The 26,206-nt window shown below is 46.5% G+C and overlaps 2 protein-coding genes across 2 annotated transcripts in view; one reads left to right on the forward strand and one right to left on the reverse strand.

Annotated features, from left to right (window-relative positions):
• The window catches only part of RRP8 (ribosomal RNA processing 8), a 45,355-nt gene extending 34,372 nt beyond the window's left edge, over positions 1-10,983 (forward strand). The window contains exon 8 of the mRNA XM_046637936.1: positions 10,940-10,983. Coding sequence (XP_046493892.1) covers positions 10,940-10,968 — 29 coding nt within the window. The 3' untranslated portion in view covers positions 10,969-10,983. The remainder of the gene's footprint in view (positions 1-10,939) is intronic.
• The window catches only part of DNHD1 (dynein heavy chain domain 1), a 67,097-nt gene that overhangs the window by 10,413 nt on the left and 30,478 nt on the right, over positions 1-26,206 (reverse strand). Inside the window, 17 exon segments of the mRNA XM_046637944.1 lie at positions 119-550; positions 687-869; positions 1,129-1,278; positions 4,767-4,869; positions 4,942-5,146; positions 5,350-5,558; positions 5,739-7,344; positions 15,576-15,864; positions 16,104-16,296; positions 16,466-16,643; positions 16,854-19,743; positions 19,860-19,957; positions 20,279-20,404; positions 21,791-21,998; positions 22,526-22,620; positions 23,006-23,204; positions 23,314-23,441. Of these exon segments, the coding sequence (XP_046493900.1) occupies positions 119-550; positions 687-869; positions 1,129-1,278; positions 4,767-4,869; positions 4,942-5,146; positions 5,350-5,558; positions 5,739-7,344; positions 15,576-15,864; positions 16,104-16,296; positions 16,466-16,643; positions 16,854-19,743; positions 19,860-19,957; positions 20,279-20,404; positions 21,791-21,998; positions 22,526-22,620; positions 23,006-23,204; positions 23,314-23,441 (7,292 nt within the window).

The following is a 26,206-nucleotide window of genomic DNA, read 5'->3' on the forward strand; positions in this document are numbered from 1 at the left end:
GGCAGGGTAAGGAGGGCAGAATGGGACAGAAGGCAGTGAGGGCACAGGGAAGAGCAGAGGAGTGGGGGCAGTGGTGCAGAAACGAACTTTGGAGGGAGCTCTGGGAGAACCCGGTTACCTGGAGCTCTGTAGTCCAGGACTGCATGGGTGTGAGTAGTGCAGACTTTATGGGCCATTCGTGATATTGGCCACACTGAACCTCACTGAGACTCTTGACCACACAGCTGTGGAAAGCCTGGGCATCTTGCAGCTTCTTGTTCAGGGCCAAATTGTGCTCTAGGATCTCCTGGGCCTGAAACTGGTAATGGCCCAGGCGGGCCTGCTCCCGAGCCAGTGTCGCCTCTACCTGCCGCAGCAGCAGACCTGTGGGCAGTCCTCGGCGCTGTGCTAGCCCATAACGCAGAATGGCCCAGAGCCAGGCTGCCAGGCTTGCTGCAGGTATGCTTACTGCCTGCAAGGCTGCATTGCTCATACCTGGAGCCCTTAGAGCTAGGTTTAACTTTATTAGCTCTGAGTCTGTAATCTTCTCCTTGGGGAAGAACACCAGATCCTAGAAGAGTGTGTATTCAGAGCAGAGGGTGGGGGGAAGGACACAGATGAGCTGAGCCTTGACCCCATAGCCTAGCCCTGCCAAGTCTCCCTCCATGCCTCCCCTCTCCTCCTCCACTGTGCACTACACTCCCTACCTGATAAAAATCCTCAGTGCATAACAGCTGCTTGGCACTGGCCCAGCCTGTTTCACGGTGGAACAGGTCACACAGAGCATCAGTCACCTGGACCACAGATTCTGGTGGTGCTCGATAGCTTCGTATCTCCTCAAAGTCAGCCACCTGCAGCTGGCTCAGGGGCCCCAGAAATGCCTTGCTCATCTAAAGCAGAGAGATGCATTCTTGAATTGAGCTCCTGAAATGTCCTCTTTCTTCAAGGTGTTGCCAGGAGGGATTGTCTCCTCCTAGGAGTCCCCATGAGGGACCACTCCTCAAGCCATCCTACTACCTTTGCCCCGTCCCCCAGGAGACTCCATGACAAGTCACCCTCCATGACAAGTCCTCTACTCTGGGCATCCTATGAGGGCTTGTCCCCCTCCAAGAGAGGAGCAGTACAGGGAAGCAGGCAGGGAGAGCCCACCTGCTCCAAGAAAGCTTCGTGCTGAGTCCGCAGGGCATCCTGCTGCTTGGTCAGGTTCTCAATGAGGTTCTCCTGCTGCCGACACTCTGCTAGCTGCCGCTCGTACAGGAGCTTGCCTTGATCTAGCTGCTGATGCAATGTGCTGAGGGTCTGTGAACAGAGATTCAGGCTCTGCAGCTCCAGATCCTGGGCCATATGGGAAGGCCCCAAGGGAAGACCTCATGGGTGTGGGACTCCAGCATACTCCTCACTTGATAGTCAGGGTGACCAAGTTGTACTCCAAATAGGCCACAGACACAGACTGAGCTCTGGAACTGTCACTTACCAGTCTGTGAGTTATACATCTACTAATGCAGCCCTGAGTGGTGGTTGCTTATCCTGACCTGCCCGACAGGCCCAGGCAATCTGAATCCAAAGCCTACGTGCTGAACCATTATGCTGCACTCCTTCTCTTCCCTGGCCCATTAGCAGCAGTTGGTACAGAAGACAGTTCCCTCCCTTGACTTTCATGACAGCGTGTTCTCCTTTGGCTCTCTCCAACTTCTCTGGCTGCTCTTTCTCAATCTCTTCCTCTGCTATCCCTTAAATATTCCTCAGCAGTTTTTATAGGTTCCCCTTTTCTTCTCATTCTAGACTTCTAGGCACCCTCTCTAATCTCATGGCTTTGATTACCATTTATATTCTAACAACTCCCAAATCCCACTCTCCAGCCAGATTCTCTCCCAAGCCCGACACCCACATATCCATTTTCTTAGTGGGAATCTCTTCGACGTCTCACATGCCCTCAGACTTGACATGTCCAAAAATAAAGATATTGGCTATGCCTCCTTGAATCTCTCGCAATCATACTCATCTCCTCAGTGGTCTTTTTCTCAGAGAACTGTGGCAAAATACACCCAAGTCTCCCAAGGAAGAAATCTAATTGTTACCCTGACTCCATCTCTTCTATTCCCCAAACCCAACCCACCTTCAAGGCCTTTCAATTCTCCCTCCTAAGTGTCTTTCCTCTCTACCCCTACCCCACACGCATCACTCATGCCTGTACTCTCCCTCCTGACCTTCTGCACTGGCTTCCTAACTGGGGTCTTGGCTTCTATGCTTACTCTCCCTCTTCTAGTTCATTCTCCATGCTGAAGCCTGATTGGTTTTTTAAAAACCAAATATCATCATCATGTCCCTTTACACCTGCTGCTCTTTCATTTTGCTTGCAATGCCTCCCTGACCAAGAGGCCTCTACTCATCTTTCCAACCTCATCTCTTTTTCCTTTCCCAGCACTCTACTCTCCAGCCATTCCTGACTTTCAGTTCCTTCAATGTGGCACACATTCTCTTGCCTCTGGGCCTTTGCACATGCTGTTACTTCGGCCTGTCATATTCTTCCTCCCCATCCCCTTTTATGCCAAATCTTATCTAACCCTCAGGTAACAACTTTGATGTACTTCATTCATTTACATATTTAAGGAATGCTTCTGAGTACCTACCATGTTCTGCATATGGCTCTGTGCCACATACTGTGGCACGATGCTTTCTCTGGAATGTCTTTGATACTTCAGAGCACCCTGGAGTTTCCCTGTCCATTACGTTACACTGTTTTGTAATTGCCTGGATGAGTCTATACTGTCCAGTAAGCTAGGACCCATGAAAGCAAGGACAGTCCCTTATCTTTCTTATTAGGAGGCAATCTAACCTAATAGGAGCTAACATTTATTAAGCTCTTACTATGTGCCAGCACTTTTAAATGCTTCACATGGAAGATCTCATTTAATCCTCATCCTAACCTAACCTCTCTGGATCTGTTTTCTCATCTGTAAAGTGGGAAAAAGGACAGCCACTTCAGAAAGTTGTGGCAAGGATTCTATCTATCGATCGAGATGTAAACATAGATGTAGACACAGACATAGACATGAACATTAATGAGTGCTGGACAAAAAATGTGGAGTTCAATTAATTTTTGTTGAGTACAGTAATGAATAAATGAATCAATTGAATCTTAGAGAGAGAAGAGATGGAGGGATCCAGAATGACTCCTGGGATTTGGCTTAAATGACTAAGTGGATGGTGGTGCCACTTCCTGGGGTGGGGAACATTGAAAGAAGTATACACTATTATGGCTGTTGAGTGAACGACCAAGCGATCTGACACTGAATGCCTCTGGGTCTATGGACACCTCTTATCCAGATTTTGGGCTTCTTATGTTGTGCTCTGATATAACTGAACCAGGGACCAAGAGAACAGTAGCCCCTCTAAACCAGATCAACAATTCCTGGTCTTAATCAAGGTAGGGCCCAAGACAAGAAACTGGAATATGGCAAACATGGGAGAGGGGCCTCCTGTCCCTCTATGAACATTTTTTTTTGCATCTTAACTGAGTATTGAGGTTTAATCTAAGCTAGTGATCCTTGGTGATGGATGGTAGGAGGGCACAGATACCATGCAAACTCCAGGCAGGCCATTTACACAGAATAGAATGAAAACCATGTATGTGGATACACATAAGCCATGCCCCTGGAGTTTGCAACACTGGGTGACAGCCCCAAGGGCACTCATCAAAACAGGCAGGCTGGACATTAGGAACTATAAGGCCTGAAAGCCCAGTAGAAAGTAAGTCAGATTATCTGCTTGTGAGTTGATCACTAGTTCAATTCTCTGTAGTTATTTATCCCTGAACCTTCATCAAAGTCTTGTGTAACAGAAAGAAAAAAATGCTATTTCAGAATTCCTCTTATTAAAAACAAAAGAAAAAAATTTCTCTTTATTTTGGGAAAACACCCTTAACTGAGAGTATTTGGCTATAAAAGGTGTGATGACCCCACTCCCACCAGTTTTAGTCAGATACGAGAGCTTTATTTATTCAAAGAAGAAAATTGCTCTGTTTAAGAAAGCAACAGGATTTAGGGTTTGGACTAGAAAAAAACCCTCTTATTACATTAGAATTGTATTTTGGGAGCTCGAAATGAGAAGTATGGTAGCTCAATAATATTGTGGAGCAGATACTGAGGAGATGGGAAAGAAGTTGGTCACTGAGAAATGCTCTGTAGAGGATGGTGACTGAGGAGATTCAGGACACTGATGTCTAGAATACCATTTAAATCTATTTCTGGTTCTGTTCTAGAATGTAAATTGCCCCTACTGGCATCATCCATCCACATTTCCCCACTGTACACAACAGCCTTGTATATTGAGTGCTTTGCTGGAAGGAAGAGGTCAGGGACAAAATGTTATGGGAAAACAGGATAGCAACAAGAGGTGTGCCAATTAGCAGTGATAGAGAATTCAGGAGAAGAGGATAAGAGGGGGAGGTGACTGTGAGAATGTAATCCCTGCCCTGTCCCCAGAGAAAATCTATAGAGATCTTGGGGAGCATACTGAAATTCTCAGTCAAGGAACTAGGGACAACCAGAAGCAGACACTTGGGTTTCATGTGTTCAGAAGAACCAGCCTAGTCTCAGCTGTGCCACGGAGAACTTTGAGCCTGAGCTCTAAAGGAGGAGGCAGTGGGGATTAGAGAGATCCCCTGGGGAAAGGGTGACTCTTGGGATACAAGAACTAAGGTTTGGTCTGGTTGGTTCCTCCCAAGTCCTCTTTTGGGCTCCTGCTTTGACCCTACTGTGCGTGCCTCATAATCTTCTCCCTCTTACCCTGCAGGAGGCTTTCAGCTGCTGTTCCAAGTTGAAGACCAGGTTGGCATGGGCATCATGTTTCTCAATTATCATTCTCAGATTTCCCAGGACATTCTGTATCCTGGAGATACAATGTTCCAGTGAGTGGATCCACGGGAGTAGGAGGTACAGTGCAGGGAATGGGGACACTCACCGCTGGGCCTTGTTCTTTATTTTCAGGGTCATCTGTTGCTGCAGCAGCACAAAGGTGTCTAGGAAGTCTAGGAAGGTCTTGGGTGTGACGAGTGGCAATTCAGGGCACAGGTGCCCATGATAGCTGGCAGCCGAAAGGTGGATGAGTGCCATGGCTTTGGCCACACTGGGAATTGAGGTCTGGAGGTCTGGGCACTTCAAGGAGTCTGCAATGAGCATGACTTTAGCCTGGACTTGTGAGCTTGTAAGGGAACAGAAAGGGAAAGGGACCCTCTCCTGGCTCACAAGGAGGACAGAAAAGGGGAAGGGGCCCACTAGGTTCTAGAGAGAGAGAGAGACACTGACCTAAGTAATAATCCTCATGAAAAACCTGGTTGAGATGAGTCGGGGGACAGGTAAAAGGGCTCACCATCATCAAGTGGTAGGCTCTGAACACCCTCCAGGTGATGCTGGACCACACTGACCAGGGAATCTTGGTCCCAGGGTTCATAGCGGTCAATGCTGGCGATGGCCAGTTGAAGGAGCCTCAGGAAAAGGGTGGAGGGCAGCTGTTTGTGGGCCTGGTCATCTCCGATCAGGAAGAACATGTGCAGGTGGCTGCATACTTGCTGGTAGAACCTGTGGGCCAGGGGCTTAGATCCTGCCCTCCCCTTTTCCCTGTTGGCCCATCCAGGCCCTGGTCCCAACCCTGACTCCTAGCCCTGATCTTCTGAGCCCTCATGGCAACCCCTAGATTTCTTTTGGCCAGGATGGAGCAACAGCAGAGCAGCCCCTGGTATATGGGGTTCTTGGCCTCACCTCTGCAACAGCATTTCCTTCTTGATGTTCTGCTTGACGCTAAGGTTCTCCCTGGGGAGATGTTCTTCAATGTTGTCCAGATCTGCCTCTGTGTACTGGTCAGGGAAACTGCCTGAGGTTGCCAGGGCTAGCAGACGATGAAGGGTAGTAAGATCGACACCTTTGGGCACGAGCAGTGCCACTGGCTGGCCTAACACGCCAGCATGCCAGCTGGCATCCCATAGACACTGGAGAATGGCCTCCTCTGACGCAGATGGCAGATGGAAGAGGCGGGCCTGAGAAATGCTAGCTGCCAGAGTGATGGCAGTATGGCGCCCAGTACTCAGAGCCCCTGAGAGCAGTAGGCCATGCTGCCGGGGCCTGGCCAGCACCCGGACCAGGCGGGCCACATGCTGGGCCATGGAGTGGCACTGGGCAAGGTGGGGGCTCAGCTTCAGCTGAGCAGCTGAGGTGGCCAGCTGCTTCTCCAGGCTCTCCCACTGCCGTTCCAAGTACAAGTTGGGGCTCTCCAAGTTGGACCCTAGTATTAGCTCCTGACTGAAGACCAGGTCTGAGGGCTTTTCCTGGGGATGGAGTAGTAGCACTGGTAGCAACAGGGGTGAGACCAGGTCTACCTGAGGTGTCTTCTGCCACCAACTCCTGGATGTCTTTAGCTGGAGTTTATAGCTGCGGGCCCTTGGACCTCCCTCCTGGCTTATCTTCTGACCCATGTTCTCTCTGGTCTCCTCCTTGGCTGGTGCTATGGATGGTGCTAGACTTGAATCACTGTAGCACGAGCCTATGGTGACCCGAAGGCCATGAGGGTCCTCCTCCTCTTCTGTCTCACTGCCACTGTTGCTGAAGTCCTCCCACTGGGCCAACTCCCCTTCAGATTCCACTTCAGGCACCCTCTCCTCTTCTTCCTCCTCCCCTTCATAGCCCTTGCCCAGGCTCTGGGACACTGGCCCACAGCAGAAGACACTCTGAGCTACTTCTAGGAGCAGCTTGGCACAGTAGGAACGTTCCCTAGGGCTGTCCAGCCGGTCACAAAAGGTTCTCTGTGCCTCATGCAACCAAAGACGCACCATGTTGCGCGTGGCCATCATAATTGTAAGGCGAGTGCCACGCAAGGCTGACACCTGGCGCAAGTGCTCGTGGTGGTTGGCACAGTCGAAAAAACCTCGGGAGCCCACTCTCGTTGGCAGCAGCTGAAGGCTGCCCAGTAGTTGGCTGACAGAATGCAGGGAGAAGCGGTAGTGTGGGCGGAGAGGTGAAGGCATAAAGCAGTTGCCTACAACCTCCCAGGCCTCCACTGAGGCCTGGACCAGGGCTCTTGCTAGAACCCCTTCTCGCTCCACAGAGGGGAAGCGCTCAAGCCAGGCCTGGATGCTAGGTGTGTGCCTGCTCAGCAGCATGGCTGGGGTCATGCTGCCCAGGGCCAGCACTGTGAAGAGTCGAAAAAGGCGTGGGCACAGTGGGAGCTCACAGAAGCCTGGCACTGTGGCAGTGGCAAGGAAGTTGACTACAGGCTGCAGCGTCTGCAGTTCCAAGGTGCGGTGGGCATACACGGTGCCATTTATGGCCTGGCGCAGAGTCTCCAACACTGGCTGACAGGTCTTCTCTGGGTCTGTGGGACATGAAGTATAACAGTGAGGACGTGCCTGAGTCCACATGACAGCATCATCCTGTTCCTCCTATGCCTGCCTCGCTGCGTCTGCTTCAGGCATACACAGGGTTCTAAAGGAATTTTGTACATCTGATGTGCTGGGACTTGGTCATGTCTGAGTAAGTTCTTCTCTCTCCCCCACACTCTGCCTAAAAGAGAGTAATTTCTTCTCTCTTACGGCCCAAAACCTACCTCTACGACCAATTATTCATTAACTGAGGATTAATGAATGGAACGTTTGGAAGCTAAGATGGATGGAAACCTGATCTGACTACAATCGGGGGGAAAGTGCAATCATCACAGTTAGAGAGAGTGGAATTATATCACATGCTCACCTTTATAAAGTCAGCTTTAGTAAGACATGATTTATATAAAATAAAATGTACACATTTTAAATATACAGTTCAATGAGTTTTGACAAGTGTACGTTACGTACCTGTGTAACCACCACCCTAATGATATTTAGAACATTTTTGTCACCCCAGGAAGTTCCTCATGCCCCTTTGCAGTCAATCCCCTACCACACCATCCTAGGAATTTTTATCTGATTCAACTTCTATCACTATAGATTAGCTTTGCCTGTCCCAGAGCGTCATATAAAGGGAATTATACGGTATGTAGTTTACTATGTCTGGCTTCTTTCACTCAGCATGATTCTGAGATTCATCCATGTTTTGCGTGTATCAGTAGTGTGTTCCATTTCATTGCTGAGTAGTATCCCATTATAAAAATACCACAATTTGTAGATCCATTGACACACTGATGGACATTTAGGTTGTTTCCAGGTTTTGACTATTCAGAATAATGCTGCTATGAACATTTATGTATAAGTTTATTTGAGAACATACAGGTACTTTCATTTCTCTTGGGTAAATACCTATCAGTAGAATTGCTGGGTCACATGGTAAGTATATATTTAATTTGATAAGAAACCACCACACTTTTTTTTCATAGTGGTTGTATCATTTTACAATCCAACCAGCAAAGTGTGAGAGTTTCAGTTGCTCCACACTTCACAAACACTTATTATCGGTCTTTCTAATCATAGTCTTTCTCGTAGGTGTGAAGTACTATCTCACGGTGGTTTTAATTTGCAGTTCACTGATGCCTACTAATATCAAGCATCTTTTCATGCGCTTTTGGCCATTCATACGTTTTTCTTTGTGAAGTATCTGTTCAAGTCTTTTGTCCATTGTTTAAAAATGGAATTTGTTCTTACTGAGTTCTAAGAACTTTTATGTATTCTGGGTATAAGTCCTTTGTCAGATATATGTATCATGAGTACTTTTCTGTCTGTGGCTTATTTTATTCATTTTCTTAATGGCATCTTTTGAGGGGCATACGTTTTTAGTTTTGGTAAAATCTAATTTTTGTGTCTTAAGAAATCACTGCCTCTGGGGCCGGCTCCGTGGCCGAGTGGTTAAGTTTGCGCGCTCTACTGTGGCAGCCCAGGGTTCGGATCCTGGGCGCGGACATGGCACCGCTCGTCAGGCCACGTTGAGGCGGAGTCCCACATCCCACAACTAGAAGGACGTGCAACTAAGATATACAACTGTGTACGGGGGGGCGGTGGGGGAGGTTGGGGGGATAAAGCAGAAAAAAAAAAGATTGGCAACAGTTGTTAGCCCAGGTGCCAATCTTTAAAAAAAAAAGAAAGAAAGAAAGAAAGAAATCACTGCCTCTAAGACAGGTTACACAGACTTTTATCCAACATTTAAAAAAAGTTTTACAGTTTTAGCTTTTATATTTAGGTCTGTGACCCATTAATAATTGACTTTTCTCTATGTTGTGAAGCGGGATTCAAGGTTCACTTTTTCACCCACACAGATCTTGAGTTGTTCCAGCCCCATTCATTGAAAAGACTATCCTTTCCGCCATTGAATTATCTTGGCACATTTGTTGAAAAACAATTGACCATATATGGCCATATAGCAGAGTCTCTGTTCCATTCCATTTATTTGTATATCCATGTCCTTATACCAATTCCACACTCTCTTGATTACTACAGCTGTATAGTAAGTCTTGAAATCACTAGTGTAAGCTCTCCAACGTTTTTTTTCTTTTTCAAAGTTGTTTTGGCTCTTCTAGGTCTTTTGCATTTCCACGTAAGTCTCAAAATAAGCCTGTAAATTTCTACCAAAAAAAGCCTGCTCAGATTTAGATTCCGTTCCATTGAATCTATAGATCACTTTGATGAGAATGAGCACCTTAATATTGACTCCTCTGATCCATGAAGATGGTATATCTCTCCATTTATTTGTCTCCTTTATCTTATCAATATTTAGTAATTTTCAGTGTATATCTTTCATTAAGTTTATTCCTAAATATTTTAACCTTTTAGATGATATTTTTTGTGTGTGTGGTAGATAGCCCTGAGCTAACATCTGCTGCCAATCCTCCTCTTTTTGCTGAGGAAGACTGGCCCTGAGCTAACATCTGTGCCCATCTTCCTCTACTTTATATATGGGACGCCTACCACAGCATGGCTTGCCAAGTGGTGCCATGTCCGCACCCGGGATTCAAACCAGCAAATCCCAGGACGCCAAAGCGGAACGTGCGCACTTAACCTCTGCACCACTAGGCCGGCCCCTAGATGATATTTTATTGTTGTTCTTTTTGAGGAAGATTAGCCCTGAGCTAACATCTGTGCCCATCTTCCTCTACTTTATATGTGGGGCACCTGCCACCACATGGCTTGATAAGTGGTGCATGGCTCTGGACCTAGGATCTGAACTGGCGAACCCCAGGCTGCTGAAGCAGAGCGTGTGAACTTAACTGCTGTGCCACTGGGCTGGCCCCTATGTGATATTTTAAGAAATATTTTAAGATTTTGATTTCCAATTGTTTTTTATGAAGGTATAGAAATACTAATGATTTCAAGAGACTGACTTTGTACCCTGTGACCCCGCTAAATTCACTTATTTTAGTAGTTTTATAGTTTTTTGTGTGTGTAGATTCCTTTGGATTCTTATGTAGAAAATCATGTTACATGCCAGTAGAGACAGTATTACTTTCTCATTTCCAATTTTAAAGGCTTTTTTTCCTTATCTTATTGCACTGATTTGGGTCTCTGGTGCAATACTGAATAGAAGCAGTGAGAATGGACATTCTTGCCTTGTGACTGATCTTAGGGAAAGTGTTCAATATTTCACTATTAAGTATGCAATTAGCTGTAGGTCTTAATAGATGCCCTTCATCAAATTGGGAAAGTTCCGTTTTATTCTTAGTTTGCTGAGAGTTATGAATAGCACTGAATTTTATCATATGCTTTAACTATTGAGATGATCTTACATTTTTTCCTCTTTATTCTGTTAATGTTTTGAATTACACTGATGGATTTTTGAATGTTAAGTCAACTTTCCATTCCTGGGATATACCCCATTTGATGTTGTGCCACGTCTGCACCCAGGATCTGAACCGGCAAGCCCGGGGCTGCCAAAGCAGAACGTGCTCTCTTAGCCGCTGTGCCACCAGGCCGGCCCCGAGGATTCATTTTTGCATTTATATTAACAGAAAAAAATGACCTAAAATTTCTTTTCTTGAAATGTCTTTTCAGGGCTTGTTATTAAAGTTACAGTGGCCTGACAAAGTGAGTTGGGAATTGTTTACTCCATTTTCTGGAAAAGTGTAAGTTTCAATTTTTTCCTTAAATACTCGATAGACTTCAGCTGTGTAACCATCTGGGACTGGAAATGTTTATCATTATGAATTCAAACTTTTAATAGATATATAGGGCTATTCATTTTCTATTCTTTTTCTTCTTGAGCCAGGCTTTTTGTTTTTTGTTTTGTTTTTTGTGTGTGTGAGGAAGATTGGCCCTGAACTAACATCTGTTGCCAATCTTTCTCTTTTTGCTGAGGAAGACTGTTGCTGAGCTAACATCTGGGCCAATCTTCCTCTATCTTATGTGCGATGTCGCCACAGCATGGCTTGATGAGCAGCACTAGGTCTGTGCCCAGAATCCAAACCTGCAAACCCTGGGCCGCCGAAGTGGAACATGCAAACTTAACCACTATGCCACCGGGCTGGCCCCTTGAGTCAGGTTTTAATAAGTTGTGTTTGTCAAAGTATCTGTCCATTTCATCTAAGTTAATAAATGTATTAGTATAAAGTTTTTCACAATATTCCCTTGTTATCCTTTTTAATACCTTTAAGATAAAACCTCTCTCATTCCTGATATTGATAATTTGTTTTCTCTTTTCATTTCTTGATTTGTGAAACTCGGGGATTAATTTTATCTATCTTTTTTAAAGAACCAAATTTTGCCTTTGTTGATATTTTTTATTGTTTGTGTGTTTTTCTATTTCATTGATCTCTGCTCTGATCTTTATTTCCTTCTAATTACTTTGGGTTTAACTTGCTCTTCTTTTTCTAGATTCTTAAGCTGAAAATTCAGATCACTGAGTCCAAACCCTTCTTCTTTTCTGATGTAGGCATTTAAAGCTATAAACTTCTCTCTAAGCACCGCTTTAGCTACATCCCACAAATTTTGATGTTTTGTTTTCATTATTATTCAGTTCAAAATATTTCTAATTTTCCCTGTAGTTTCTTCTTTGATGCATGAGTTATTTAGAAGAGTGCTGTTTAATTTCAAAGAATTTGGACATTTTCTAGGTATCTTATTGTTACTGATTTTTATTGTTGTAGTCAGAGTAAGTATTCTGTAATTCTATTTATTTATTTAAAGATTTCATTTTTTTCCTCTTTCCCCCCAAAGCCCCCCTGTACATAGTTGTATATTCTTCATTGTGGGTCCTTCTAGTTGTGGCATGTGGGACGCCGCCTCAGCGTGGTTTGATGAGCGGTGCCATGTCTGCACTCAGGATTCGAACCAACAAAACCCTGGGCTGCCTGCAGCGGAGCGCGCGAACTTAACCACTCGGCCATGGGGCCAGCCCCAGTATTCTGTAATTTTAATCCTTTGAAATTTGTGACACTTGATTCATAACCCAGTCTATGGTCTATCTTGGTGAGTGTTCTATGTACACTTGAAATAAAGTGCATTTTGTAGTTGTGGGTATGATGTTCTGTAAACGTCAATATAGTTGATAGTGTTATTCAGATCTATAGGCTTGTTTTCTCTCTCCTTGTTCTATCAGTTACTGAGAGGCGTTTTAAATCTTGGACTTGCCATTTCTTCCTTGTGTCTATCCACTTTTTCATTACAAATTTTGAAGCTCTGTTTCAGGTGCATACACATTTAGGACTTTTATGTCTTTCTGATTAATTGAATCTTTTAATTATGAAATGTTCAGTTCTCTAGCTCTGCTAATACCTTTGTCTTGAAGGGCTTTGGTATTAATATAGCTACACCAACTTTCTTATGCATATTGTTTGTATGGTAAATATTTTGCTTTTTTAAAACTTTTCATCTATCTGTGTTTTATTTTAAAGCACATCTTTTAGATAGCATATAGCTTGATCTTACTTTTTCACTTGGTCTGACAATGTTGGCCTTCTACTTGGAGTACTTAGTCCATTTACATTTAATGTAATTATTGATATGGTTGGTTTAAAGTCCATCATATTGTTATTTGTTTTCTATTTGTCTCTTCTTTTTATTCCTCTGTTGCTCATTTCCCACTTCCTTTTGCATGACCTAAATATTTTAATCCCATTGCATTTCCTTTATTGGCTTTTTAGCTATACTCTGTTCAGTGATTTTCCTAGGGCTAACAATATCCCTCCTTAACTTATCAATACTTAGAAGTAATATTTTATCACTTCACACTTCACACCTGACCTTTCTCAACTTCCTGTTTCACATTTCACAAACATAAGAACCTTACAACAGTAAAATTCCTTTTACCCACTGCTGCCCATTCTATCCTTTTACTACTGTTCCAATTTTTTTTACTTCTACCTATATTACCAACTCCATCTAACAAGGTTATTATTTTTGTTTTAAACTATCAGCTATCTTTTAAGGTAATTAAGAGATGAAAAAGATATTCATATGTACCCACATATTTACCATTTCTGAAGCTCTTCATTCTTTTCTGTAGATCTGAGTTTCCATATTATTTCCCTTCTGAAGAGCATCTTTTAGCAGTTATTGTAATGCAATTCCAGCAGCAGTGAATTCTCTCAGCTTTCAAGTATCTGAAATACCTTTGTTTCCTCCTCATTTATAAAGGGTAATCTTCACTGGATGAAGAATTTGAAGATGACAGGTTTGGGTTCTTTTTTTGCCTTTTAGTACGTTAAAGATGTTGTTCCACTATCCCCTGGACTCTGTTGTTTCTGATGAGAAGTTAACCATCATTCTTAATGTTGTTCATCTGTACATAATGCGTCATTTTTTTCTCTGACCATTTTCAAAGTTTTCCTTTCTTTGATTTTCAGCAAGTTTGACTATGATGTGTTTAGGCGTGGTTTTCTTTTTAATGTTTTACTTGGTAATAACTGAGCTTTCTATCTCTGAAAGTCAGTATTTTCCAAGAACTTTTAGTCATTATTTCCTCAAAGATTTTTTTGCCCTGTTCTCACTCTCCTTTCCTTCTAGAACTCCAATTATATGTGTGTTAGACGGAACCACTATTCATAGTCAATATTTTTCTTGCTTCAGGTTTCATTGACTCTTTCTTTTGCCATCTCCAGTCTTCTATTAAGCCATCCAGTGAATTTTTCATTTCAGTTATCATATTTTCCAGTTCTAAAATTTCCCTTTAGGTATTTTTATTGTTTTTTTTAAAGATTTTATGTTTCCTTTTTCTCCCCAAAGCCTCGGTACACAGTTGTGTAGTTTTAGCTGTCAGTCCTTCTAATTGTGGCATGTGGGATGCTGCCTCACCATGGCTTGATGAGCGGTGCCATGTCTGGATCCAGGACTCAAACTGGCAAAACCCCAGGCCACTGAAGCGGAGCACGCGAACTTAACCACTCGGCCATGGGGCCAGCCCCACCTTGAGTTATTTTTAGTAGTTTCCATTTATTTGCTGAGATTACCTATATATTCACTCATTAAGATCATATTTCCCTTTAAGTACTTGAATACTTTTATTATAGCTGCTGTAAATTTGTCTGCTAAATTTAACTTACAGACCACCTCAGGGTCAGTTTTTGTTGACTATTTTCTCTTGATAGGGGTCACAGTTTTTTGTTTTGTTATGTCTATTAATTTTTTATTTTATACTGGATGTTTTGGTGACTGTCCCTCAATGACACCTTTTACACTGCCAGCTATAATGTACGTCACTCTACAACATTGCTTGCAATGTTTTCAGCCTTCCTGTTGAAATCTCTTCTTGGTTGGCATTCAAAGATCAGAATTTACTCTTCCTATTACCCACTGACATCCTGATTATTTGCGCAAATTCACTGAGAAGGTCAAATAACATAGTTAGAAAAAATTACAGGTTTTGGGGCAAACAGACTCGAATTTTAATCTTGGTTCTTACTGGCTAGAGTGTCTTGGGCAAGTTAAAAATCTCTCAGTTTCTTCATCTTTAAAATAATCATAACAAATCTCCATGTTACTAGGATTCTATGAACACTAAATATGACACAGATAAAGCATGCAGCACACAGTGCTCAATAAATTGTACTAATAATTGTACTACTCAATAAATTGTACATAGGTGAATCCAGTTAGAGCACACAGTGTAAGAGGCTAGAGAAGAAAACATCATCACGAAGAACCTTGCAAAAGCATTTGCCAAAGTTCCAGGTAATGACTAGACGTCTGAACCAGGGAAAATGAAATGAAAATACGTGGAAAGATTTGAGAGATCTTTAGAAGGCATAGTGACTGGACATTGGTGAGAGAGGAGATATCAATAAGATTTCTGGCTTAAGTGACTGGATGGATGGTGGTACCAGTTACTAACAGGAAACATAGTAGCAGGTTTGGGGGAGGGGGGAGAAGGAGATGAGTTCAGGGTTGCATCTGAGGTGCCAACGTGACAACAAGGTGGAGATATACAGTAGATGGTTGGAGAAACAGGTCTGGTGCTTAGAAGAAAAGCCTGGGTTGGAGATAAAGATTGAGCAGTCAAAGCATAGAGACGGTGGCTGAGGCCATGAGAGGGGTAAGACTGTTCATGGAGCATTTGCAGAATGAGAAGATATTAAGAATAGAACACTGAATTTGGTCTATAGGTGTCTATTTGAGAGTCAGTGAACATTGATGGGGATTTTACAGTCTCAAGAGATGACAGTGACTCCTTTCTTCCCTCCCCCCAGCTCCTCACCAGAAGCAGCCAGGTGCAAATCCTCCAGCAGGAAGAGGAGGGAGCCTTTAGAATCCACGTGCCGCCCAGGCCACAGACTGGCTTGTGCTTGGCCCTGGACCCCTCGGCTTAGTAGAAGGCGAAGGTGGGTGGTACTGAAGGCAGGGTGGATGGGGCTGTATGTGTAAGGATGATGTGGCTCCACTAGCACCTCCACAAAGGCTGACTTCCCCGTTGCTGCTTCTCCAGCCAGCAGCACTGGGTGTCCCTCCGACAAAAGCAGGTCCACCACATATAAGAGCCGTTCAGTCTGCAGGACAGGAGCAGGGCTTACTGTGGCAGCTCCAGTTAGGACGGTAATCTAGCTGAAAGTAAGGTCTAGGGGTCTTGTCTGAAAGCTGTACTTGCAGAACACTTCCTGTATTCTTGTGACTGTGAAAACATATCAAAGAATGGGAGCAGGTAGGCCTCAGCTGAGCCTAGAACATGGACTCCTCCAGGATGTCTCCTTGAGCCCCAACCCCAGCTACGGCCCTACTGTCCTCTCACCTGGGGAGAAGGGTGGAAGGTGCCTGGAATTCCCTTGACACGGCTGCCCAGGTATTGGCCAGTGAAAGGGACCAGTGTCCCATCTTCAGGGCATACATGTAGATCAAACACCAAAGCTGAGGGCGATGGCTCAGGGTAGTTAGGGAGGCAACTAATAGAATCCCTTATGAAGACATCAAAGAGGGGCCAGAGCCTGCTCAGATGGACACACACGCAAAAGTGTCAGACAGCTATAACAGTTCCATTTGTGACACCATCACAAACTTCACCCTCCCCTGACAGTGATGTCACATGAGTTTTGACTCCCATGGGCCAGTCCATACCAGCCCTCTGCATCCCCCACACTCCACCTCTATAGATACCTGGAAGGAAGGTGGGCTCCAAAGCCCCAGATCAAGGCAAAAAGAAAGCTGCTGATAGCCAGCAGGTGTTCCCTGTGCTTAATAGGCACATCATCGCTGTCAACCTGGGACCGGTTCAGAGAGCTGCTTTTTGAGGATTTCAAGCTTTGGGCCACAGGATCATTAGAGCTGAGGTCCTCTGCAAAGGTCACCAAGGCCAAAACAGGAAACCCAGTAGGAAAAATCAGGGGGTAGAGGAGGAGAGTGGAGGTTGGCTCTATTACTTCTCACTTTCAGTCCCCAGGCCCAAGTCCACCCAAGAACCCACGCCCCCGGCTCCAGCTATATCCCAGCTTCCCTCAAAGCCCCATCTCTTTCAAACCAGCCCTTCCCTTTCCCTTCCCTTCACCTGGGATATGTGCCGTCTCCTCCTCATCTATATGCAGGTGGGGGTCAAGCAGACAACGCAAAATGCGGGCCAGGCTGGTGACTTCAGCCACACCTGGGCAAACAGCCTGCTGCCCATGTACCTGCAGCAAAGAGCTGGCACCCTGGCTGATGAGGAATCGGAACGTTGCAGGCACCAGCACTTCAGCTAAGCGGTTGAGCTCAATGACTGTCTGGAGCCGCAGGCGGTACTCATGGGGCAGGGCTGCCATCAGGACACTAAGCATACCCTGCCAAGTCTGCTCCCCACCACACCAGACTAGGGCACAACGGCCCACCACTGTGGGGGACATCCCTGTTGCATCTCCCACCTCCATCAAGAGAAAAGTATCAGGGGGTCGTTTTATCTGCTGACCATTGGGGAGGCTAAGCTGGGGGGGTTCACCTAGGAGGCAAGTGATAGAGTCCAGCCAAGCAGCACTGGAGGCCCCATCACATATTATCCAGTGCTGGATCCCCACCGATTCCTGTGCCTGCCCCTTTGGGCCCACAGTCTTACTCTGAGAGGCTGCACGAAGCAGTCTGGGGAAGATGCCGTGGTGCCAGTAGGAGCCCTCTAGCCATCCCAGGAACTCCTGGGGGCTGAGGACACTGGGATACAGGTGAGTAATTTCCACATGCTGGCAGCCATGGGTTGAGGCATCCTCCATGACTGCCAGCCGATTCTGGATCTTAAATAAGCTCTGCCAACAAGTGGTCTTGCCACTGCCTGCAGGGCCCAGGAGCAAAATGCCCGAGGCCCGGCCCAGGGCCTGGCTCAGCTGCTCGAGGGACCCCAAAATATCAGGGCTGGGATGCAGGCCTGCCTGCCGCAATTCTTCCACCAGCAGTGGCTTCCTCAGCCTGTGGGTCATAGGCTCTGCCAGCACCTGGGTGGCACTAGGGAACAGCCCACAGAGCAGTTCTCGGAGGTTATGCAGGTGCACCCCATTGAGGATGCTGAATAGTGGTGAGTGTAGCAGGGCACGCACTAGGGCGGCCTCCTCAATGGCAGCTAGGCTGTGCGGCTTCTGAGACTTGGGTTCCTCCTTGGTCACATTTAGAGCCTGTATCATGTCTTCTAGTACCTGTTTGAGCACTGGCAAGCGGCAGGGCAGGGGCCCAGGCACAAGCTCACGCTCTAGGGAGAAGAATTTGGATAGGCGGGTAGCCATGTGGGAGGCATCCCGCATCCCGGCACCCAGTAGGGTCAGCTCTGCTACTTGCTGCAAGTCAGGCAGTGTCAATGCCACAGGCCGCAGTAGCAGGTGCAGGTTAGCAGGCACAGCAGGGCTCAGGGCACGCAGTGTCAGGAGACAGCCATAGCCAAGGCGCATGGACACGTGATGTTTCTCAAAGAAGCCACTGCCAAGGAGCTGGAAGGGGGTGGGGTCAACAGTGCTGGTGTTTCGGGAAGCCTCCTGATACAGTGGGGCATAGAGGTGGTGGAGTTCGGCCAGGCGCTGGCCCAGGGCAGAGAGCAAGCCAACGGGCAGGTGCTGGGCTGCCTGCAACAGCAGCCAGGCACCACCCTGCAGGGCACCATTTAGGTAGTTACTCAAGCTTTGGGCCTCTATGTGGGGCAAGCAGGGCATCACCACCAGCTGGCGCCCCAGGGCCTGTGCCAGGCTCTGCACCATTGCTGCCTTGCCCACACCATCAGGGCCCAGTAGGGTCCCACAGGCCACCTCCTCCAAGGCCAATAACAGCACCAGGGCTGGCCGCTCAGGCAGCAGGCTGGGTAGAGACCCCAGTCTGGGACCCAAGTACTCATAATTGTACAGAAAGGACCGGCCCAGCACATCTATCCAGCATGCAGCTGGTGACAGAGAAGTCTCAGTAGATGCACTAGTCTTGAGACTCTGCAGGGGACTCTGGCGTGGGGTGTGAGGTGAACCCAGGTGGTACTTGAGTTGGCGGGCCCAGTGAAAGTCCATCAGATCACTGACCTGGTGCTTCTGAAGCAGCTGTGCAATATCCCGGTGAGTCACTGCCATGACCAGCAGGGCACTGAGCAGGCTGGTCTGGCGGACAGAGGGCAGGGGCTGCCCACCCTGGGAGGCCCTTTGGGCCCGTACAAAATGCACCAGTACCTCAAGCTTGCGCACCTGCATGTTGACCATGGCTAGGGTCCTCTCCTCAAGCAGAGCCTCCTCCATCTTGGCTCGCCATACCACCTCCTCTGCCACCAGCACACACTGCCATGGGAAGGCCTGGACTAAATCCAGCCAGTGGTGGACATATGGTTGCAGGGACAACTGGCTTTGCTGAGGCAGCTGCGTGAAGGCCTTGTCTAGGGATGGGCCCAGAGCAAGACGGGCAGCCACACAGTCCTGCAGCATGTGTACTAGTGCCAAACGCAGACACTTCTCCAGAGAGGCTAGCCACTTGGGGAGATCTGGATGCAGAGGAAGGGACCCCTGTAGCTTCACCTCCTCCCCACCTGCCCCTAGCACTGAAAGTCCCTCCACCTGAGTCTGTGTGCTTGGGCTTGACTCCCGGTCATCCACCATGTTTTTACCAGTTGGGCTGGACTTGAAGCTCACAGCATGCACATGAGGAAAGCAGCGTCGTACCCATAGCTGGGCCTCATATGACTCCAGTGGGGCAGCCAGCAGGGCCACCAGCTCACTGTCACTGAGAAAGAAGAGGCGGGGGAAGTGAGCACGTACCCCATAGAGCACGCTCTCCAGAGCCATAATCATGCCCTCCAACTCTACTGAGCCTTTCTGCAGCAGCTGTTGCAGCTGCTGGCCTTGGAAATGAGGGCTCCGCTTGGCACTGGGCACTATAAGTGACAGAACCAGGGGATCAGCTACAGAGATCTGCATCAGGGTCCGATACTGATCATCGATGGCCTTGAAGCGGAAGTTCTGTGGTGAGGGAGAGGGGAAAAGTGAACGCAGATGTGAAGAGGAAGCTCCCCCTCCCACCCTGAGCCCCGTTCTTCAGTAGCCCTTGTCTACCCTGCCTCACCCTCCTTTCCTACCAGGTCCGAACTAGGAAACTGGATCTTCATCTCATGTACAACTTTACTCAGAAAAATCCACTTCTGCTGGAAAGTCACCCACACTTCCAGCAGGGCACCTGTGTGAGCAGCCAGAGGAAAGAAACACTGGAGGGAGACTAGGGTTCTAGCTTCTGCAAGGGGGTCCAGCCTGCTTCTGACCTCTCAGGGGCCCCACCCCAAAATACTCTGCTCAGCAGGACTCAGGGACCTTGCTTGGAGGGGAGAAAATTTTCACTATAAATAAAGACCTGGTCATGTTACCCCAAGAAGCAGCCCTCAAGGAGGTCCTCATTGTGTCCTTCCGATCCTCCCCACCCAATCTCCACCTCTCACACCATCCCTCTGGGCCATCCCACGTCAGGTCCCACCCATCAGTCCAGCAAGAGGCGTGTACTCACCCAGGCCATGCATAATGGTCATCCACTCCAAAGCTATTTTGTATAAGTCTCCTGACTTTTGGGTGGCCAAGATCTTGAACAACACCTGAAGACTTTCCTGAATAGAATCCTGCAGGCTGCTGCAATCTAAGGAAGAGTGGGTTCCACCTGAACTGAGCTCAGCTGGCAGTCAGATGGGTCAAGGACAGGGGTGACCAATACCCAAAATACACTGAAACTCACAGATCTCAAGCTATTCTCTGGAAGACCCAAATATTTTTTCTTCCACTAGTTGAACTGTATTCTCACCAAGAACCAGTGTGTTTGCAAACCCGTTTATGTGAGTTATAATTTTAATTACAGAATTTAATCTAATATTTTGTTAACCAATGAAATATGGGTTGGGAAAGAGTTGCTGGTTCTACAGAAACATTAGAAGGCTTTAATAAAGGTGAGTTGATAAAAACATGATATTAAACTAGGTCAATTTTTAAAAATCGGGAAATTATAATAAAAATATAAAAAAGTTCTGGACTCAGGTAACTTCACAGGTGTCTTCATGTCACTACTCAACTTTATAGAAACTCAAAGTGGAAACTGTAGACAATGAATTAATGCAAGAAAGGCAATGGGGAACTTCTACCAGTTAACTGCAAATCAAAGGACAAAAGCTCTTGTCCTTAGGTTAAAAGGTTAGTAAATAAATTTACATTTATATGTTTTATGCTAAAACAAAAATTTTAAGCCATGTATGCATCCTATTTTATGATTTCCCTCTTTAACTAAAGTTTTTAATTTCCCAGTTGGGTTTCAATTGTGTTGGGTGAGAGAATTTCTCCTCTACTGGCAATTCCCTAGCTATACCATGTTGGGCACATGTACATATGCTGTTCCCTCTGCCTAGCATGCTCTTCTCCCTTGCACGTATGGCAAACTCCTGCTCCTTCAGAAATCAGTATGAGGTCTCTATCTACAGGAAAGGAAGATTTCTCTGACTCTCCTAGTCCTTTGAAGCTGGTCATCTTTCTGAGATTCCACTGCCCTGAACAAGTGCTCCATCATTTACCTATCTCAGTTCTATTAGACTGGGAGCTCCCGAGTGACAGGACTCCTGTTTGTAAATCTCAGGGTCTCCTGTGTTTGGTTCAGAGGAGGCAGATGAGTTTGTTGAGGGAAGAAAAAAAGAATGAATGAGTGGGGCAAAAGGTCAGACAGCAGGGTGCAATCTAGAGGACAGAGCATTGAAAGGTGGAGAGATGTGACCATGAGGAATTTCTTAGCACACCCAGAAAGGGAAGGACCTATGCTGAAGAGGCCAAGCATTGGGTGGGAGGGAGGGTGTGGGGAGCTCACAAGATTTAGACTGTACAGAAACTACATGGAAGACACTATCTCAGAATAGACTGATGTCTCAGGCTGTACAGTAAGAATGGGACCCTGGTTGGAGAAGCCATATCCAGCAGGGCTTGGTGGATATGGTGGATGAATATGGCCCCCCACAGGAGGCTTTGAGCCACAACATCTGGGTCTCACCTGAAAGGATGAAGGTGCCACTATCCTTGTCCACCACCTCCCATTGGGTGCTGCGCAACATTTGCTTCTTGGAGCGCTCCAAGGCTGGGGGCTCATAAGGCACACGCAGGATGAAGTTGAGCAGTCGCAGCTGGCGCAATTCCCAGACCCGCTGCAGCCGCTGTAGGGTCTCTTGGGCATGAATTCGTTCGTTTTCACACTGCCAGATCTGAAACAGCCAGGTCTTAGGACCCAGGACCTAGTAATGGCTTAGGGGATAGCCTTGGAGCTGGGACTCAAGAGCCAGGGCTCAGGTGAATGGATATCTCAGGGATGAAGAGTGCGACCATCGGGCTTCAAAGACAGGCCATTTGGCAGCACACTTTGACCTAGGATTGCTGCCTTGAAACCCACTCTTTTTCAAGGCTCTAGCTGAGCGGACAGTCTATCAATCAGCTGATGCTTTGGGGACAGGGTAAGTGTTGGGGGACATCTATCATCCTGTGTGCCCACAACTTCAGGGCAGCCACCCACTTCCTTCCACTAGGGGGGTGCATACTCTCAGTCACAGAAAGTCTGGAACCACCCATCAGACCCCCATACCCTCCAGGCAGGCCAGCGTTCTCAACCACCCACCCACAAGCCAATATCTACTACCCTCTTGTCTCAAGGGGATGCTGGGCCTTAACTGGCTCTACTAGAGCTCAGCAAACAGGTCCTAGGCCTGACCACTTCCCTCCCTCCAGTAGACCCCACCTGATTGATTCGATCTGCAAACTCCAGTAGAGGACAATTGAGCAGCTGACCCAGTGTTAGGAGTTCTATGCTGTAGAGACTGCCGAGCCCTAAGGCTGGAGGTAGAGGGGACAAGTCAGAGCAACACCTGGTATATGACAGAGTCCAGCCCCTATCTCAGAGGCCAGACCTGGACCCAGAGCCCAGCCCAGCTCCCACACAGCAGACCTCAAAGCACAACACAGAGCTGAGAGCCCAGAACCTAAAGTCCAGAACACAGTGCAGAGCCCAGCCCAGGTCAGCAGAGAGGACCCATGTGGTAGTGAGAGGCTAGAAATGTTTGTGTCTGTGGGGGAAAGGCAGTTATGGTACGTGGGGGAGGGCAGGGAGCAACCCAGGGAAGAAAGGTATTTTGAAGAGGAGCAGTGGGGAACTGAGCTGTTGCCATATTCTAACGCCTATGTCCCTCCTTCCCCTCCTTCTGAGTCTACCCAAACATACCTCGAAGGAAGCCTTGGAAGTTGAGGTTCTGCAGCTGGAGGCTGCCCAGCTTGGTAAGCAATGGCAGGTAACTGCGAAACTCCTCCAGCATGCGCATGCAGCGCTGCAGAACCGGGCTGTGCAGCCCCAGGGTTGCACTCATCCGGGCCGCCTCTGTCAGCCAGCCATCTGTCTTCTCCTGGGCCATAGCCAGGCTGAACTGTAGGGAGAAGTATTCTTTGTCAGCTGGAGACCCTTCCCATCACTCCCCCCTACCCCCCACAGACGCTCCACTCCCAGGCAGGAGCTGCAAGGAAGGGTGTCAGCACCTTGGCAAAAGCCATGCACTTCCATTCACTGATGTTTTCAGAGATGACTCGGTACAGGTGCCAGATGCGCTGCTGATGCACGATAGGACGGGTCCCACAGGTTGGCAAGGACAAAGGACTCTCATCCCCTGTGGGACAGGGCTGGCTGAGGCTGGGGCTATGTGTGGCAGCATGGGAGGAGGAACATGATGGGAATGGTCTGTCAGGAGCCCATAATGACAGAAGAGGGGTTCCTGAGAGTGTCAGAGTTGGGGGAGTCCAAAATTGTTCAGTACAACAATGGAGTGGGGACAATCCAAGGGACAGTTATTCCAAGGAAAGAAAATCTGGGAAAATGTGATGGCAGTGAAAGGGCAGGGCTCCTCTTCTGTTAGCCTCCATTTCACTCCATACACTCCGGCCACACCAGACTCTTCACTGTTGCTCAGACATATTAGGCATGCCCCTTCCTGCTAAGGGCCTTTGACTGGTTCATTCTTTCTGGAACACTTTCCTCAGAGAACCACATGGCTCACTCCCTCACCAAATTCAAGTCCTTACTCAAACATCACATTCCTATGTGGGCCTATGCAGCCTACCCTATTAAAAACTACTATCTACCTTCCCTGGTATTCCTGATCCCTCCTACCCTGCCCTGTTTTTTTTTTTTCTATACCACTTATCACTCTTTCACATACTCCATAATTTGGTTATATTTTATGTTTACTATTTGTTGTCTTTCTCTCCCAACTAAGATGTTGGGTCCATGAGGGCAGGGGTTTTGTTTTGTCCACTGATACACCTCAAGCCTGGTGCACAGTAGGCACTCAGCGAATACATGTTGCACAGATGAGTTCAGTGAGATGCACACGGAAAAAGATCGAGCCCACAGGGAGGACCATCAGGGGCAAATGGTGACGCCCCCTGTCATGTTTGCCTCTGATCATCATTCCCTCCTTTCAACTCACAAGCTACTGCATTAGTTCTTAACCAACAATTTATATTCAGTTGTGAGATATGTGTCAAAAGTAATTTGCAATTAATAATAATTTATAATACTGAGGCTTTCAATTTACTTAAAAGACATCAGACCAGATTGAAGGATATTGCAACAAAATTGTAATTCTCATTCACCTGAATTCTAGTATATTTTCTGGAGTGAGATAAAGGGATGAAGTTACACCCAAATGCTGGGAATCATGCATCTCACGTGTCTAAGTGTCATCCATCATGGAGAGCTCAGAATATTAAAAGACTGACAATCACTAGACTATCAGAGCTCTGATCTGACAAAAAAAAATGACAGTGAAATACGAACTCTTTCAATCTTCCTTTGTCTGAACTCAAAAGATCCAGCTAGAGACCTCTATCTTTGATAGTAGCTATCTTAACATCAAATAATGGACAAGTAAAGAACTTTCTGTGTAAGAAGGAGCAGACCTATCTCCAGACACATGAGAAGATAAAGCCAAACTTGAGGATTAAGAGCAAATGTCCTCTGATGGACATTTGCTGTGGTATCTCCTCAGTAAATCCCACTGCATTTTAGAACTTTTTATTTGGAAATGACTTCAAATTTTTTAAAGTTGCAAGAAAAAATAGTAAAAAGAATACCTATATACCTTTGATCTAGATTCACCTTTTGTAACACTTCACCTATTTTCTTTTTGTGTTTACACATTCTATGTGTGTATGGGCATGTGTATACATACACAAACACAAAATTCTTTTCTGAACTATTTAAGGGTAAGTTACATAGATCATGGCCTTTTACTCCCAAATACTCAAGTGTGTGTTTCCTAAGAATAGGCATATTATCTTCTATAACTATAGTATAATTATCAACTTCATTTACAGTCGTGCATCACTTAACGACAGGGATACAATCTGAGCAATGCGTCATCAGGAGATTTCGTCGTTGTGTGAACATCACAGAGTGAACACACACAAGCCTAGATGGTATAGCTAACTACACACCTAGGCTGTATGGTACTAATCTTATGGGACCATCATCATATATGCAGTCTGTCACCGAGTGAAATATTGTTATGTGGCACATGACTGTACTACAGTGATACAATACTTTTTATCTAATCTACTGTCCATATTCCAGTTTTGTCAGTTGACCTAATAACGCCCTGTATGGCATTTTTTCCCCTCGAGTACAGCATCCAGTCTAGCGTCAAGTACCACATTTACTTGTCATGTCTCTTTAACTTCCTTTAATCTGGAACATTCCTCACAGCGTTTGTCTTTTGATATTTTTGAAGTGTACAGTCTTTTTGTTAACATGGCATGGGCAGAGATGTTAATAGTTGGTGGCTGGCCAAGAGGCAACTCAGAAGCAATGTGCCCTACCCAGGAAGAGAAGTGACTGATAGAAGTGACTGCATCTGAGAAAAGAAACTTGAGCCCATAAAGTTCTTTACGTGCAGAAGGAAACGTGCCTAGCTGCGCCACTGTACAGAAGGGCTAAGACCAATAGATCTGTCCTAGTCTCCTCCTGTGGGCTAGTGAGGCCCTCAGCAGCTGCCTCTCTACACTACACTGGCTAGAAGCAGTGGCTATGGAGCATTAAGACCTATTTTTATATGGGACCTGCTACCTGATGCAGGACTGGGTTGAACAGGGCTACCCAAAGGCTAAGTACTACCAAGAGGACACCCTTACATTTCTCCTGCACAGGCTTTTAGCCCTCTGACCCCATCACATCCTAATGGAACATTCACCTATTTGTCTTCCCTACCAGACTGTGAGCCTCATCTCCCCACCCTAAGCACAACACTCGACATAGCCAATGTAAAGATTTCGTCCTGCAATTTTCATCTATAAAAGAGACTAATGAAGGTATGTGATTCCTGAGACTGACTTAGGCTCACACAGGACACAGGATCCTGAGTCCCAACCCTTATCT

This window comes from Equus quagga, chromosome 14 (assembly GCF_021613505.1).
Source record: "Equus quagga isolate Etosha38 chromosome 14, UCLA_HA_Equagga_1.0, whole genome shotgun sequence".
NCBI classification, from domain to species: domain Eukaryota; kingdom Metazoa; phylum Chordata; class Mammalia; order Perissodactyla; family Equidae; genus Equus; species Equus quagga.